We start from the raw sequence: 18508 nt of genomic DNA, 5'->3' as shown, positions 1-18508 counted from the left end.
GGGGGGGGGGGGGGGGAGAAAATAAATGTAGAGCAAAGAAAAAATATGCTGACAAATTTTTCCAAGTTGAAAACTCTAGGAATAGGGACCAAATAGAACAGCAAGTGGGGCACTTGCCTTGCATGCAGCCCACTTGTGTTTCATTCCTGGAACCTTACACAGGCCCTGGAACACACCAGGAGTGATCCCTGAACACAGCGTCAGGAGTAAGCGCTGGGCACCACTGGGCATGTCTCCCCATCAACCCCAAAGAAGAAATAAAAACCTAGGAGTGATGATGTCTGCAGAAGTCCTTGCTCTGCAGCAAATATTATTTCTAATGGATGCCTCTACAATTCAAAATGTTTCTTACACCCTGAGAAATTCAAACTACTTCATGACAACACACCCAGCTAAAGATTAAAATAGGGTCAATCCTTGGTTTTGGACAAAGAAGACATGGTCAATGGAAGAGGAGCTGTTAGAAGCTGTCTTCTTACCAGTCATTCCCACAGAGATCTTTGTGCCCAGACCTTTGTCACGCTGTATGTGATCACGGACTCACCTGTCAGTCTCCTGGACTTTCAGCTTCTTGAATGCCAGGGTCACCTGACTGTCACTGGTCTGACAATATCGGGTATTTACTAGATACTTCAGAAATAACATTATGGATATATTGGTCAAATGAACCAGTTCCTGCCCTCCCTCCCTCAGTTCCTCTCTCTTTTCTTTCTTTCTTTGGTTTGTGGGTCACACCCAGGAATGCTCAGGGATTACTCCTGGTGGTGCTTTGGGGACCATATGGAATGCCAGGCATCGAACCTTGGTCAGCCGCCTGCAAAGCACGCACCTTTCCTGCTATATTATCACTCCAGTACCAGAAGCAGTTCATTTTTGACAAAAGATTTTGTTCCAAGATGCTAGAATGAATTTTCTTCTTTTAAAAACATGCAAACTCTTTAAAACAAGCAAAGAAATACACAGGAGGGAAAAAAAAACGGAAAGAAATTTTCAGTAAACTCTATTCAAGAAACATTGGCATACCCTTGCAGGATAGATAGATAGATAGATACATAGATAGATAGATAGATATAGATACAGATATATATATATATATATATATATATATATATATATATATATACGCCACGCTCCAGGCTGCTTTCCAGATGCTCAGGCCAAGCCTCACGCATGAGTGTAGCCCCACAGAACCAGGTGAGGTGGGACTTTGTGACCTTGGACTCCAGACTCAATGGGGCCCGGAAACAGAGATCCTCTGCCTGCTTCCCCCAATCTCTGGAGACCCAGGGATCATGCCCATAATACCCACCCTGCAGGTGCCAGATAAATACCTCATCTGCTGACCTCCACTACGCAGCTGCCCCCATGCTGCAGGCCGCTTTCTGGACAGTGTGGCCACAAAGCGGCATGCAACACAGCATAAGACACTTAATACCCATTTTCCAAAATTACTGCACCACATTTGATGGGGTTCAAATATGGTGTGAACTATGGGAATGCCTGTAATGGTGATTAGAGGCCTCCCTAAAAGCCTCCATCCCTCTCAGAGAGCCTGGCAAGCTACAGAGAGTATCCCGCCCACACGGCAGAGCCTGGCAAGCTCCTGCCGACCTCGCACATGAGTGTAGCCTCACAGAAGCAGGTGAGGTGGGACTTTGTGACCTTGGACTCCAGGCACGTACCCGTGGCATATTTGATATGCCAAAAACAGTAAAAACAATGGGCCTCATTGCCCTGACCTGAAAGAGCCCCCAATACGGCAGTGTTAATAAGGATAAACAAAGAGAGGCTGATAAAATCTCAGGGCCGAACTAGGCTGCCAAAACGAAGGACTAAAATGACTTTACTTTCAACGAACGTACGCTAGCATCCGAAGCACCCATCAAGGACCTGATGGTGCAATCGCAGATTAAGTATGACATCATTGGTCTGACCGAGATGAGAAGGCATCGATCACATCATGCCATTTACAACACTGGAGAAGAACTGTTCCTCGGAACATGTGACAATAGAGGCATCGGTGGTGTTGGTGTCCTGGTCAACATGAACTTGGCCATGAGCATTGATTCATATGAATGCCTAACAACCCAAATCAGACGATTATGCTTGAATAGATGTGGCTCACTGCTGGCAGTTTCCATCTTCATCGTCTATGCACCAGCATCCAACTACGATGAAGAAGGTATTGAGAAGTTCTACATGGAGCTGGGGAAGTTCTATAAAGAAGACCACACCTCCTACAAGATCATTGTAGGTTATTTTAATGCCAAGATAGGACTGAGAAGGTTGCCCAAAGAACTCCACATCGGGACCAATGGCCTAGAATGGAACGAACAGGGTGAGAGACGGTCTGAGTTCATCATGTTGACCAAGACCATACATGGTAACTCACAGTTCCAGAAGGCCAAATTCTAAACATTGGACATGGGAGTCTCCTGGTGGACAGTTCCACAGTGAAACTGACTACATCATTTTCAATGGACTGTTTTGCCTGACTGATGATGCTGTTGTCCCAAAATTCCAAAACGGATCGGACAACCATCTCCTTCATGCAAAATTCTACTTTATGGAGCAAGGAGGAGGGACTGCAAAGTTTAAGAAGAGAACTTCCAGAATGACCACCAAACGGGAGCTCTTTGGCACTATTGAGGCAACGTAGGAAGATGCCGTCGCTGACATCAACGAGGAATCCAATTGACTGGTTCAGCACCTCCATGACTGCTCAAGGAATGCCAAGAGTGGGAAAGTCACAAACAGATGCCTGTCTTAGGAAACTCTTGAGCTCATTTGCCAACGTGGTTTGCAGCAAGCCTCTGGCAATCACAAGCTAATGTCCGAGCTCGCAAAGCTGTGCAGAAAAGCGATAAAGGAAGACCTCAAAGAGAGAAGAGCAATAGTGTTGTCTGATGCGGCAGAAGCTGGGAAAAATATTCGCAACACCTGCCTGTCCTTCGCCAACTATAAGTAAGACCAAGATGACTGCCCTCCGATGTCCTGATTGATCTATCACATCTTCCAGAAGGGAAATGGAGAAGATTGTTCACAACTTCTACTTGGATCACTTCAACAGCCATGTCCAAGTGCCCACATACCAAATTCCACAGGATGGATATGTCGTTCCCAACGTCCTCCTTTCCGAAATCCGACACACCATTTCGTTGGTAAAGAAGTGTACAGAACCTGGCCCAGACAAGGTCAGACCCAAACACCTGAAGAATCTGACACCAGTACTGGTCAATACACTGGCTTGGCTCTTCACACTCTACCTATCTGGATGCAAGGTTCCTTCCCAATGGAAAACCAGCAGGACCATTCCGTTGTACAAGAAGGGAGACATCCACGACATTGGCAACTATCGCCTGATCTGCCTATTGTCCGCCATCTACAAGCTGTCATCCTGAATAGGATTGGCAGAACACTAGATGATGGACAACCATGCGTGCAAGCCGAGTTCCGAAAGAGATTCAGCATGATCGACCATATCCACACTACGCTCACTGAGATTTTGCAAGAGTTTAAGATGCCAAAGATGCCACTCTGCCTAACGTTCATCGATTTAAAAAAGGCCTTTTATTCTGTTGAGACTGACGTGGTCATCGAAGCCCTAGCCCAACAGGGCAGTCAAACTCAGTACATCAGGATCCTCTGTGGCTGTATTACGGATTCACCACTAGGATCTCACCATTCTACAAGAAAGTGATCATCGATGTTAAGAGAGGGGTTTGGCAGAGCGATACCATTTCACTGACACTCTTCAGTGCCACCGTCAAGAACGTCATGTGATGACTGGAATGGGAAGGAATGGGAGTAAAGATATACAGTCAGCAACTGCACCACCTCTGCTTCGCTGATGACATCGTTCTAATAACAGCAAACATTAACCAAGCATCACAACTGCTGGACGACTTTGACCGTGAGCATGAAAAGGTCAGACTGCAGCTGAACCTCACAAAGACAATGTTCATGAAAAATGGACTAGTTCCTGGCAGTTATGTATACCTAGGTCGAGAACATAACAAGACGAACAACCTGGCACCTGAGCTGCACAGGAGGAATAGAGCGGTGTGGAACACCTTCAAGAACGTTGAAGAAATAGCTAAGAGGACTAAGAACATCTGGCTCCATGGACATTTCTTCGACTCCACCGTTCTTCCTACACTAACATACACCTCAGAGACCTGGGACCTACGAAAACAGGATGAGAACGCTATTTGGGTCTCCCAAAGAGGAATCAAAAGAGCTATGCTTGGAGTATCACGCTTCACTCAAGTGAGAGAAGGAATCTGGAGATCCGACTTCCGTCAATGATCGAGAATCAGGGACACTGTCTCATTTGCCAAGGCGTCAAAAATCAGATGGGCAGGACACATAATGCGATTTGAAGATGACTGCTGGACCAGAGCCGCTACCGACTGGATTCCACGGGATGTCACGAGAATGCCTGGGAGGCTGGAGAGATAGCACAGCGGGTTGGGCATTTGCCTTGCACGCGGCTGACCTGGGTTTGATTCCCAGCATCCCATATGGTCCCCTGAGCACTGCCAGGAGTAACTACTCCTGAGTGCAGAGCCAGGAGTAACCCCTGTGCATTGCCAGGTGTGACCCAAAAAGCAAAAAAAAAAAAAAAACACAACGATTGGCCGCCCAATATGGGCATTCCTAAATAAACTAGAAATTGAGCTTCCATATGACCCCAAAATACCACTTCTGGAAATATATTCCAAGGGTACAATAAAGCACAGTAGAAATGACATCTGCACCTATATGTTCATTGCAGCATTGTTCACAATAGCCAGAATCTGGAAACAACCTATGTGCCCGAGAATAGATGACTGGTTAAAGAAACTTTGGTACACCTGCACAATGTAATACTATGCAGCTGTTAGGAAAGATGAAGTCATAAAATTTGCTTGTAAGTGGAAGGTCATGGAGAGTATCATGCTAAGTGAAATGAGTCAGAAAGAGAGGGACAGACATAGAATGGCTGCACTCATTTGTGGAATATAAAATGAGACTGACACCCAAGGGCAGTAGAGACAAGAGCCAGAAAGATTGCTTCAGAGTTGGTAGCCTATGTCATGAGCTGGGGGAAAAGGCAGCTGGAATAGAGAAGGGATCACTAAGTCAATGATGGTTGGAGGAATCGTTCGTGATAGGAGATGTGTACTGAAAGTACACAAAAAATCAAATGTGATGGTCTCTCAGTATCTATATTGTAAATCATAATGCCCCAAAGTAGAGAAAGAGTATGGGGAAAATTGTCTGCTATAGAGGCAGGGGAAGGGTTGGGATTGTGGAAGGGGGAGATACTGGGGACATTGATGGTAGAAAGTGTGCACTGGTGGAGGGATGGGTGTTCGATCATTGTATGACTGAAACTCAAAGATGAAAGCTTTGTAACTGTAGATCACGGTGATTCAATTCAAAAAACAACTCTCAATAACTTTGTAAATTGTGGTTCTTTAAATATTTTTTTAAAAAGAGATGTGCACACAGTGAACTTCATATTTGTCCCCCAACCACGCAGCTTACCTGAACAAATATGGATACTTAGTTTGGGATAGACCTCACTGTCCTCTTGCTAGGGACCACAGAATCTCTAGTGGCTTCCAGCCCAGGCCACTGTGGCTGAGCAGATGGCTCTCTGCATGTGCGCATGGGGTGGAGTTCAGTCTCAGGAAAAGCAAGACCCCAAAAGGCACATGAATCCACCTGAAATTCAGGCAACGAAGGTCTTTGCTGCTCTTTGATATAAAAGAGAAACGGTGCGCAAGAACCACGCTGAGAAGTGGCACCCCTGACAAGCACAGGTGTGAGCTCCGCTCCTAGGACGTTCTTACACACAAGTAGAAGAGCGACCCCTGGTGGTCATGTGTGCGAGTCTCCTGCCCCCCAAAAGGACAGAGGCCTTCAGCAAAGCGCCTGGCCAGAGGCCAAGCGCCTGGCCCTGATGTGGGATTTGAATATGGGAGCATCACAGCCAGGGCTGTGTATGACCCTCAGACATTTTGCAACAATAAAGAGGAGGAAAGCTAAACATGTTGGCGGGGGTTGGGGGTTGTTGGGAGACTACAGGGTGTGGCTGGACCACATCTGGGTGGTCCTCGGGAATGGCCCCTGGCAGTGCTCTGGCAGCAGTACTAAGTTTAAACAGAAGATGTCTCCTTGCAAAGATGGGAGGAAAAGATGCACTTGGGAGACTAGAGTAGTTGCTGAATGTGATGAACTCCTCAACTTTCCCACCAGTCACCCCTAAACCTTTCCAAGGTCCTGAGCGGCCTTCATCTTTAAGGTAGAAGCTTCTGAACTAGGAGAAGCTGCTGCCAGGAGTTCAGAACATAACCCCAAATGATAACAATGCCTTCGAGTAAGCTCTTGTGTGGACACTTTATCTAAAGACAGGTCATTACGCCTTGTGGCGGGGAGAGAGTGAGGGCTTCGCCCTGACCACAGCTCCGTCTGCCTTCACAGTGCAGCTCCCCACCTCACTGATCATCTCCACAGTGGGGTCACGTGGTCAGTGGGAACAAGTTTTGGGTTTCCTCTGTTCTATCTTAGTTATTATGTCTTGGCAAAATACTGAAGTTCCACAAACAAGCCAGAGTGTCCACATGCTCTGTCTGAGTACGGCAGCGCCTTTGCACTTTGTCAAGTCTTCAGTTGCTACCATCATGGAACTTGTATCGTTCGAACCGACGAAATGACTAAAAGAATTGTTTAAACGAGCCAGCAGTCTAGACCTGTGTAGGTGAACGAAGAAACACTTGAAAGTCAGAAGGAGAAAAAAAAGTTACTTGGGACCAGAGCAATCGTACAGCAGGTAGGACGTTTGCCTTGCACACAGCTGACCTGGGTTTGATCCCTGGTATCCCATATGGTCCCCCAGGCACCACCAGGAGTAATCGCGGAGAGGAGAGCCAGGAACAACCCCTGAGCATGGTGGTGTGGCCCATAAACATAAGCAAAAGGAAAAAAAACAAAACTGAACATTTAGGATTAGCAAACACTGTTGGATTTCCATAACATACTTCATTCCTGATTTCATCTGTAAGAGATATGATTAGGACCCTTTCAAAAACAATGGTCAATTCTCAAAAATTTAGAAATTTAGCTCCCATTTGACCCAGCAATACCACTCCCGGGAATATATCCCAGAGAGGCAAACAAGCATAGCCGTAGTGACATCTGCACTTGTTTGTTTATTGCAGCACTCTTTACAATAGCCAGAATCTGGAAAAAACCTGAGTGCCCGAGAACAGATGACTGGTTAAAGAAACTTTGGTACATCTACACAATGGAGTACTATGCAGCTGTTAGAAAAGATGAAGTCATGAAATTTACATACAAGTGGTACTACATGGAAAGTATCATGCTAAGTGAAAGGAGTCAGAAAGAGAGGGACAGACATAGAAAGACTGCATTCATCGGGGGAACATAAAGTAACAAACAAAATAGGAGACTAACACCCAAGAATAGCTGAGGTAAGTACCAGGAGGTTCACTCCAAGGCTTGGAGGCCAGCCACACATGCTAGGGGAAAAGGTAGCTCAGATAGAGAAGGGAGCACCAAATAAAGGATTTTGGAAGGATCCTCCCAGGATGGGAGATGCATGCTGAAAGTGGACTATAGACCAACATGATTGCCACTCAATGCCTCTTTTGCAAACCACAGCACCCAAAAGGAGAGAGAGAACAAAGGGGAATGCCCTGTCACAGAGGTAGGGTGGGATGGGGGACATAAGGGGTGGGAGGGATACTGGGATCCGTGGTGGTGGAAAATGGGCACTGGTGGAGGGATGGGTACTCGATCATTGTATACCTGAAACCCAAGCACAGAAATCTGTAAGTCTACAACTGTACCTCATGGTGTTTCACTAATAAAAGTTTTTTTAAAAAATGGCATCTTATAAATATTCTGGCAATTTATGGAAAATTTATTAATGTAGTTGCAAATTATTATGGCATACTGTAGGTGACCTGTTACTCATTCAACTGATAATGTGTTCACCTCTCAGTGTTTATTAATATTATAGATGCTTCATTCAAGAAACTCACTGAATGATAACTACCCGGAATCCACGAAGAATCAAGGCTTTGTGGGCCCTGAATTTTATATAGTTTACTAAAACCCTGCTTAACAAAATAAATGAAATGCAAAATTATGAATATAAAAATTGCTGGGATCTTCCCCGAGATCTTGCAAGTAAGGTTTGGAGTTCAGCTTCCTCATCAATTCACCTCAGCTGGGCCTGTTTTCTTTTGTGCTTAGGTTGATTACATCTGACGGGTCCTCAGCCCACTGAGCTCTCTCTCTGGCTCTCATCTCGAGCTCTTCCCAGGTATATTTAATGCAGGGAGTAAATCATGATCAACCCAGCTTCTAATCAACCCAGTCATTTGTCAGATAGGCCATAAAGTGACGTAACTGAAGGACTAGCATCCCTGGCCTTTGGAAAGAGATGTAACAGCTTTTTTTTCCTTGTTGTTTTTGGGCCACACATGGCAGGGTGCTCAGGCCTTACTCCTGGCTAAGCTCAGGAAGACCCTGTGGGGTGGTGAGGCTTAAACCCAGGTCATCCATGTGCAACGCAAGCCATGCATCCACGGTAATTGTGCTCCAGTCACAGAGTTTTGATCACACAGGCAAATTGTACCTGAAAGGAATGAGCTTGGTCATTTAGAAAAATTAGGACCCAAAGAAAGGAGCCTACCCCCCAAAACATTCGGGCCCCAACACATTCGGTGCTGGGGTGGGTAGTGCCATCACTGGTGTTTGGGGGTCACTTGGTGCAGTGCTGGTGAACCATGTCGTGCAGGGGCTTGACCCTCGGGCTCCAGCACTAAAGCGTGCACTATCTCCCCAGACTCCGTGACAATCTGTTGAGCTGACCGAATTGGTCGTAGGAGCTAGTTCTATTTAAATCACATGACAGGGATGATCATTTCTTTCCAGGTATCTCTGATTCTTTCATTACCTTTTTCTCTCATTTCAGAGTAAAATTTCAGTATCTCTGTATTTCTGTCCTCCCGTTGTTCATGGATTTGCTCGAGCGGGCCCAGTAACGTCTCCATTTTGAGACTTGTTGTTACTGTGTTTGGCATATTGAATACGTCACGGGTAGCTCACCAGGCTTTGCCGTGCGGGCGAGATACTCTCGGTAGCTTGCCGGGCTTTCCGAGAGGGGCGGAGGAATCGAACCTGGCTCGGCTGGGCTGGCTGTGCACAAGGCAAACGCCCTACCGCTGTGCTGCAATGCAAATCAATCATCACCTTCTCCATTTTCAATTTGTTGGGTTTTCTTCTCATTTTGGGGGGGGCACATTCTGAGGTGTGAATGGGGGTCACTCCTGGCAGTGCAAAGCGTGGACTCCAGCTCTTTGAGCTGTCTCCTCAACCTCATTCATCATGAGTCTTTCTTAGTATACCACCCACCGTTATCTCCAGTGTCATCCCGCTATCTTGTTACCCTGCCGTCTGGACTAGCAGTGGGGCTCTCATGCTTTCCCACCAGCATCTGTCTTCTTTCCTTCAGTGTTTAAGGTTCTTGGTGACAAACACCCTGCTTTCTTCTTCTGTATAGACAGGCCTGACGCTCAGAAGAAATGTCACTCTGTGAATGCTCTTGAATGTCTTAACTTTTATGAACTATGATGCGTTTCCCCGCCCCCAACCCCCACCGTCTCCTATAAAACTATACCGAAACTGAGGTTCTTATGATGCCTGGTATAATAAAATGCTTAGTAAAAATGCGGCATTAAAACAATGAGGTAACTATTATCTCTAAGCCTGCTCCTTACTAAACTGGTCTTCCGGGGAGTCAACTCAGGTCTATACCCATGAAGAATCACCGAGCTGCCTTCCTGCCCTACCTTCATCGAATCTGCAGGAAACTGTGTAAAACTGGATTTCTGAAACACAAGCAGGTGAAGACTCGTTTTCAAAGGAGGATCTTCCGCTTGAGTACAGAATTTCCTTTATGTCTCTGAACTTTGATCTGCTTGTGTCACATCAAATCAGAGAAATCAGAGAGAACTTTTCACCCAAAGGGTATAAAACCACAGACTTCTTACAGACGAGTAATCAGAAAAGTAAGTATAATGAAATTAGACAACAGCAACGTATTTTTGATGAATACTTTTCACTCAGTCTGACGTAACACAAACGCTTCTGGGGTCAGAGAGATAGTTTCAGAGATAGAGCACATGTCTGCCATGTATAAGGCCCAGAGTTTGATTCCACCGCACCACAGAACTCCAGGTGCCATACATGGCCTCCTTCTAGGTCAGCTGGCCAGTGTGATGCCAGTTTTGCCAGGAGTGATCCTGGTCCCTCCCCAGCACTGCCAGGTGTGAAGACTATTGAACGTCTTTACCATAGCTTTTTCCACCTTTTGCCCTAGCTCAAAGGTTTATACTGAGCACAGTGAATTCAATTTATATATATATCATTTTTTTCTTCAAAATAATGTTCGAGATTCTTAGGAGGGAAATATGCTAAGACAGACGTTCAGGAACTCTTCTGCTTCACCATGTAAAAGAAGCTACCAGCTATGAACGAATCCATAACTTTCCTTCCCTGCCAACTCCCAGTAAAAACTGCTATATCTAGTTCTTCCCAGCTCTTTGTTGCATACATTTAAGTGGTTAGGAACTTTGCACATGAACAGGAACCAAAGTTGGAATTAAACTGGGAATTTAAAGCCTCATTCACAGGTCAGCGCTGCACCAGTGGGAATCACAAGACAATGCTAACGGATGCCTTTCTGTTAGTGCTCATGCCAATCATCAGTAACAGGTAAAAGCAAAGCATGCCATGCGCCATGCAAATCTCTTGGCCTCTTCGTTCCTTAGTTTCCTCATTTGAAAAAAGGGACTGATCTCAAGACACACTTGTTAGAGTTCACACTGGCCTTATGCCACTTAGCTAATAATAACTGTACGATGAGGTTATGCAGTTTTATTATATATATATTTATCTGCTTTTTCACTTACATTTTGTGTAAAAACTGCATTTCATGCCAGGACTGAAACGTTCCAAAGCTCAGTTCGGTGATTAAATTGCAACTAAGATTCCTACCAAAGGAAAAAAAGAAAGAAAAAGATAAAAGCAGTGGCAGCAGCAGAAGAAAGAAGAAGAAGGAAGAAGGATGAAAGAAGAAGGAAGAAGAAGGACGAATTTTTTTTTTTTTTTGGTTTTTGGGTCACACCCAGCATAACTTCTAATTCACATAAACACATTTCATGTGCTAAACATCACTGTGGACGACCTAAGCTTAAGGTTTATTCTTTGATGTTTATGATGCTGTGGGGGCATTAGACGCAAAATAGCAAATTTTGTATTAAGTATTTTAACAAATACTTAAGTAATTAAGTTCTCTAGGACAGGGATTCATGACTTCAGCACTACTACCACATGGGGGCTGGATAATTGGGGGGGGGGGGGGCGCTGTCCAGTACATTGTAGATATTCTGCAGTGTATCTGGAGGCCTCTGCTTACTAGATACCAACAGCATCATTACAGATCTGGCAATCAAAACAATAAAAAAACTACCTGGAGACACTATCAAGGGTCATATGAGTACAAAATCATCCTGGTTGAGGGCCATTGTAATCGTTACTTACAGGCAAAAAAGGATTTGCTGTACAGTTTTAGTAGCCACTTTTAAATGTTCTAATAATATTAAATTGAATAACAGAGGCTGACAATTAAGTGTTACAAAAATTCCAAAAATAGGGGCTGGAGTGATAGTACAGCGGGTAGGGCGTTTGCCTTGCACGTGGCCAACTCGGGTTCGATTCTCAGCATCCCATATGGTCCCCTGAGCACCACCAGGAGTAATTCCTGAGTGCATGAGCCAGGAGTAACCCCTGTGCATCACCAGGTATTACCCAAAAAGCAAAAAAAAAAAAAAAATCCAAAAATAATGAAGCATATTTTGAACTTACACAGATTGCAAATACGGTACTGCTTCAAATGTCCGCCTTTCAATAAACTGTATTTTATTGCAGGATAAGTCTCTAGGGAAAGGAAAGGGAAAATATTGCTTCAATTAACTACCAAGTATCTAATTTTTGGAATAACTAGTAGAAGTCAAAATAAATATTGAATGAGTAGATCTGAATGTTCCAGAATCCCTAACCTGGCTTTCCTTTTTCTCAACCACACATCTTCATGAATAAAATGTACGACTACTTGGTTCTAATATTGGAGTTAAACTTTTCTCGGAGCAGAGAATTGATGAGGTGATTTTATGTTCTAGAAGGGGTTGAGTTTTTTATCTTCATGTAAAATTACTATATTTAATATAGTTATTTCAATATTCAAATGAACAGTCTCATGTTTATATACCTTCCTGTGTAGCTGTTTTCTAGGCTAACAGAAACTGGCCTAGAAAAAATTAGCCTTTTTCATATAATATGAAAATCCTTTTAGACAGAACTTTGAACTAATTTAGAATTAAACTTTTCTATCATCATAGAAATTCAATTTTTGGTTCTACATTTTCTGAATATTCCATGAATTTCACTGCTTTAATTGTACAGTGGTGGAACAAAGAAAATCAGAGTACTGAACTTTGATTTGACTACAAGTGACTGTTCTGTATCTTTGAATTCTACTTAAGTTCTTTCACATATGACCAAGATGGGTATACCTATCTCCTAGCTCATCCCTCTTCTTCTCTTGCCTCCCTCCCTTCTTGGTCTCCTTCCTTCCTTGGCAGTTCTCAGGGCTTACTCCTGACTGCACACAGATCACTCTGAGGGTGCTCAAGGGATCTTGCATGGTGCTACGGATCAAACCTGGGTCACCCATGTGCAGAAGCAAGGCCCAGTATTTCCTTTTCCAACACACAATGCACACCGTCATGTATTAACCTTCTCAAGTACCAGCCTCACTTGGGAACGGATTGAAGACGCCTATTCTCAAACCAACCTACTCCAAATCAACTGAAGCAGGAACTGTGGTGGGGGATTTCACAGGCCCACCCAGTGATCTGCTACAGGCCTGAGTGCCCCAGCGCAGGTGGGCACGAGGAAGCTCAGCATGCTAGCCCTGGCTTACAACACCTGGGTCTATGTCCCTCCTCTTTCTCTTGGTCTTCTGAGAGCACTGAGGTGTTTTTCCTGTGTTTTACCTCTCTCCTGCTCTCTTTTTACGAGATTCTGTCCAAGATGTCTGTCTGACAATCGCCCAACATTTCCTACACTGGAATTTTTATCACCAGAACTCTCCTCGTGATAACCTCCTCTGCTCTTAATACTACTGCTATAGAATCCATCTGTATTAGCCTCGTATTTCCCATATAAATGTTCGTTTAAGTCATAGATCATTCGAAAATATGTTGACATAGGGTGTTAGAATGTTGTATTGCAAATCACAATGAGAAAACTAAATATTTTTTAAAATTCTAGGCTAATGGCATTCAAGTTCTTTATTTTCTTTATAATTCAGGTTTATTTTTATTTTATTTTTTAAATAGTTTTTTTATTAAACCAGCTTTTAAAAGTTTTGTAGAAAGGCCAGAAATTTAAAAATAATAATATTCTAGATTTTGCAGAGCATATTTTAATTTTTCTTTTTTTTTTTACAGAAAAACACAAATGTAGATTTTACAAACACATAGTTTTCTTTTGCTCTTCAAGCTGTGCTCTCCCATGTATCTCACTTGCTAGTCTCTATGTTCCTTTGCTTTTTCACTTTCACGCTGGAAAAGCTGGTGCTCCCTCTCCAACATCACCCTCCTTTCTCTCCTCCCACATCTTCCTAAGCACCTTACATTCAATAAATCTATGCTGCTTCACTGTTGCACCTCTTTAAATTCTTTCCTGCAAGGGACAGGCGGTGAACCCACATTGCCTGTGATGAGGCTGGGACTGCTTTCCCGTTCCTGCTGGTGCAAGCTGGCAGGGTGAGGGGCCCTGGAAATGTACTTTGGGGGAAGAATAAAACTAAAGAAGAAATTCTCTAGCCCCAAAGTAGCCCAAGAGCTTGTCCATCACATCATTTGAAATACAAATCCTCACATCTTTCTAAGTAAGTTTTAATAAAAGCTACCTTGCTTCACACACAAAATTAAAAAACAAAATCAATAAAACCATGGGCTGAAGCAATAGTACAGCTGGTGGGGCCTTTGCCTTGCATGCATCCCAAGAGCTCGACAATCACATCATTTGACATACAAATTCTGAGCTCTTTGAAGAGAAACTGAGATATCACCAGGATGCAAAATTCCAAGGTCCCACCCAGAAAAGGCTGGTCCCCCTCAGAGAAGAAGTTACACAAGAATCCATGAGATAACAAAGAGAATATCAACAGTGTAAGGCATTCCTGTGAAAACACCCAGATGAAGTTTAAGTATGCAAAATTCCAGGAAAAAACAACCCTTTTGGAAGGATTGAATAAAAGCACCTGGCTTGCTCTTCATGCCCTAAATATCTCACTTGTTTCTTTCTGTTTCTTTGCTTGCTTTTTTCCACTCTGGAGAGCCTGTGTTCTCTCTCGAACACAGACTTCTTACTTTCTCTCCCTCACATCTTTCTAAATAAGTTTAAATAAAAACTACCTTGCTTCATACACAAAATTAAAAAATAAATAAAACATGGGCAGGAGAGATAGTGGGGCGTTGGCCTTGCACTGCACGCAGCTGACCCGGGTTTGATCCCCAGCATCTCATATGGTCCCCCCAGCATTGCCAGGAGTAATTCCTGAGTGCAGAGCCAGGAGTACCCCCTGAGTATCGCTGAGTGTGATCCAAAAAGCAATAAATAATAAATAAATATTAAAAAATAAAAACGAACATATTTGCATAGATTTTTGTTTTTATTTAGTAGTGCTCAGAGTCTACTTCAGGGATATTACTGGGAGTCAGGGACTGGGGAGCCCAGAACTGTGTCCTGCTGGAAATCCAACCCGGGCCTCCTGTTGCAAAGCATCACACTCATCATTTGTGCAATCTCCTCAGCTGACAAAAACAATTCTTAAATTAATGGGCCAGGTAAAACTGGACCATGCATTGGATTTGATCCATAAAGGAACTCTATATGAACACGGAGGAGATGGTATATTAGCACTTAGGTTTCTATGGGTGGAGCAGATATAAGTACTTTTCATCTATTAGTAAAGTTTGAAAAACACTTTTGTGAAGCAAGATAGTTTACATCGAAAGAAACTTTCTTAGAAAGATGTGGGGGGGTGGGAAAGAGAAAGAATGTGTTCATGAGATAACACGGCTTCTCAGAGCAGAAAAAGCAGACAGAGAGACATGAGGACAAGTAAGCAAATTACATGATCCAGGGAGAACATGGGCTTGAAGAGTAAGCCTAAAGTTTTTTTTTTCATATATGTCCATATATATATATGATGCAGGCAGGTAGATAGGGAAAGGCCCTTTGCAATGAAACAAAGTTTCATGGAAGAAGAATTCTAGGAATGACCCACCTTGTGGACACAGAAAACAAAGGCCTGATAAGACCAGACCCTCAGGATATAGGCCTCCCCATGGAATTCCTCTTTTTGGACCTCCCTGGTAACCTCCTTAGCAACGGACTTTTACCTGGAAAGAGGCCTCACGTGGGGACAGGCTGGAGAAACCCTATAAAGGCCACCTTGAACAAAGGAAGGGCGCACATATGCTGCCTGAGCCCATGTGCTGCTTGCGCCCACGTGGCCGAGCACATGTGGTGTCTGAGCACATGTGTGGCCCGCATCTCCCCTCTTCAGATGTGTACTTTCATTCTTTCGTGTCTAACTTTACTCTCTCTCTCGCTTTCTCTCTCTCTCTCTCCCCCTCCGCACCTAAAAATCCTACAAATAAAATCCATTAACTTCACTCACTGCTTGTCTACTCCTGAAATTCCTTTCTGCGAGACCCCGCTTCACATAAGTCATCCGTGGGGCCCACCGACATCATATATATATATGCAAATGTAATTTAGTGTCAGAAATGACATGAGAGGTTTTTAATGCCATACTTACAAAACTACAAAATTTTATTGCTGGAAAAAAGGATGAAGATTAACTTGCACACCCCCTTGTTTTAAAAACAGAGCTAAAAATTCATAAATAAATGATTAACTTACAAGTACTTGAGGTTTGGAAGGGCTTCAAATGAATCCTTACGTAATTCTGCCAAAGAATTGTCACTGAGTATTCTGAAAAATGGAAAAATTATTTCTGGTCTAAAATGCAAAATAACTATGACTATTTATTACATAGGACTATTTTTTTTCTTAAATTTTTATTAGTGAAACACCATGAGGTACAGCTGTAGACTTACAAATTTCTGTGCTTGGGTTTCAGTTATACAATGATTGAATACCCATCCCTCCACCAGTGCCCATTCTCCACCACAACCAGTCCCAGTATCCCTCCCACCCCCCATCCTCCCATCCCACCCTACCTCTGTGGCAGGGCATCCCTTTTCTTATCTCTCTCCTTTTGAGTGCTGTGGTTTGCAAAAGAGACATTGAGTGGCAATCTTGTTCGGTCTATAGTCTACTCTCATCATGCATTTCCCATCCTGAGAAGAACCACCCGACGCCCTTTATTTGGTGCTCCCTTCTCTAGCTGAGCTGCCTTTTCCCCTAGCGTGTGCAGCTGTGCACAGGACTATTCTTACACATAATAATGGTGCTATCTAAATATCCCAATTCTTATTTAACTTAGGGATAGTGGCCTCTGTTTAAACTCTTTATTTTGTCCTCACCTAGATGCATCATGAACACGAACACAGCTATTGACTCTTCTCACCAAGTAACCTATATAAAGCATATTCTCTAGGTCACAAAATCTGTCAGATCCAAATTCTGTGTGACACCAGAAACACAGGGCTGCCACTCCCTGCTCTCTTCCCAAACATTACTCTGAGTCCCCCATGAAGAATGAAATTAAGTCTGGAAAGGAAGCCCTAAGAAACTTAACACCATTAAATTGTTTTGTTCTGGGAAGGAAAACGTGCACAAAGTGCACATGACATTTGGGCCCAGAGCAATAGTACAGTGGGGAGGGTTTTTGCCTTGCACGTGGCTTACCTGGGTCGGACCCGGCACCCCATAGATCCCCCACGTCTGCCAGGAGTCAGCCCATAACCAGTAGCTGTGCACCCCCCCCCCCCCAACAAAAAAGAGCAGGCCAATAAAGCGAAGGCCCCAAGACACGTTCCTGACAAGGAACCCAGCTTCCCAGAGGCCCCAAGCGTGCCCCTACCAATCACACCCTCCTCTGACACACACCCCTGACTTGAACGAACATTTCTTTGTTATTTGGGGGGTTTCTTCGGTGCTTTGTTTTGTTGTGGGGCCACACCCAGAAGTGCTCAGTGGTTACTCCTGGCTCTTCGCTCAGGGATCATTCCTGGTGGTGCTCAAGGGACCATATGGGGTGCTCAAACTCAGGTCAGCAGTCTGCAAAGCTTAAAGCCTTTCCAGAGGCAGAGAATTTGATACTGGTCCATGGAATTGGGTTGCCTTGGAAGGCAGGACCAGAGGGCAGGAAAGCTATCCAAGATTTTCAAACAAAGACTTGAAATTCGGCTTCTCTTCCCTCCTTTACCTTATAAGGATCAAATGTAAAAGGGAGTCTCCACACGGTTTGCCCCCAGCCCAGGCCCCAGAACTGGAAAGTTTGTATAGTCTGTTGAGGACTCCCATGTTGGAAACCGATAATTGCTGCCAATTATGGTTTAGATTCCCTGCTCCAATGTCCCCTTTTGTTTAGAAAAATTTCACCTTTCAGAACTAAGGATAACCCCTGCGCACCACTGTGTGGCACCAGAGCAAAATTATTTTTAAAAAAATTCTACTTTTTTTAATGTTTAGAAAAGTATGCAAGCGATTTCCATTTGTAGACTTTCTCTCTAGGTCTGAGGTCATAGCCTGGATGAAAATACAATTATTTCCAACGCACTGAAACAGCCTTTGGTTTTGGTTTTAGATCACGCCTGGCTGTGCTCATGGCTTATTCCTGGCTCTGTGCTCAGGGATCACTCCTGGCAGGGCTGGAGGGCCCTATGGGGTGGTGGGGATTGAATCCTGGTAGGCCATATGCAAAGCAAAAACCCTACCCACAGTACTACCGCTCTGGCCCTAAAACGGTCATTTCTCATATTAGGAATGTCAACTGACAATGACAGATTAGCAAATTGTTCATTTGGCCTCTAATACAAACCACAGATATTTTTCACATCGCGTTTGTTATAGACATCTCAATCTTTTGGTTCTTCATCACAAATTTGAAGTTAGTTGTTAGACATACAGGTGGCTATTAGGTATGTCAATATGTGTTATTTAATAGCACTGTCACTGTCCTCCCACTGTTCATCGATTTGCTCAAGCAGGACCAGTAACATTGTGAGATTTGTTACTGTGTTTGGCATACCGAATACATCACGGGTAGCTTGCAAGGTTTTGCCGTGTGGGCGAGATACTCACTGTAGCTTGCCAGGCTCTCTGAGAGGGGCGGAGGAATCAAACTCGGTTGACCAGGTTGGCCCCATGCAAGGCAAACGCC

The 18508-nt window shown here is 44.0% G+C and overlaps 1 protein-coding gene across 4 annotated transcripts in view; it reads right to left on the bottom strand.

The window, feature by feature from the left end:
• LOC130042584 (leucine-rich repeat-containing protein 37A-like) overlaps positions 1-18508 on the bottom strand; it is a 46123-nt gene that overhangs the window by 22604 nt on the left and 5011 nt on the right. For 2 of the 4 annotated variants that reach the window (XM_056134745.1, XM_056134746.1), the window contains exons 3-5: positions 16081-16152; positions 11947-12018; positions 10992-11072 (exon numbers count right to left, since the gene is read on the bottom strand). In XM_056134745.1, coding sequence (XP_055990720.1) covers positions 10992-11072; positions 11947-12018; positions 16081-16152 — 225 coding nt within the window. The remainder of the gene's footprint in view (positions 1-10991; positions 11073-11946; positions 12019-16080; positions 16153-18508) is intronic. The other 2 variants (XM_056134747.1, XM_056134748.1) reach the window with 2 other exon arrangements.

This window comes from Sorex fumeus, unplaced genomic scaffold, assembly GCF_029834395.1.
Source record: "Sorex fumeus unplaced genomic scaffold, SorFum_2.1 ptg000105l, whole genome shotgun sequence".
In the NCBI taxonomy this organism is placed as follows: domain Eukaryota; kingdom Metazoa; phylum Chordata; class Mammalia; order Eulipotyphla; family Soricidae; genus Sorex; species Sorex fumeus.
Note: the sequence above shows the minus strand (reverse complement) of the source record. Positions and strands in the feature narration are given on the sequence as shown.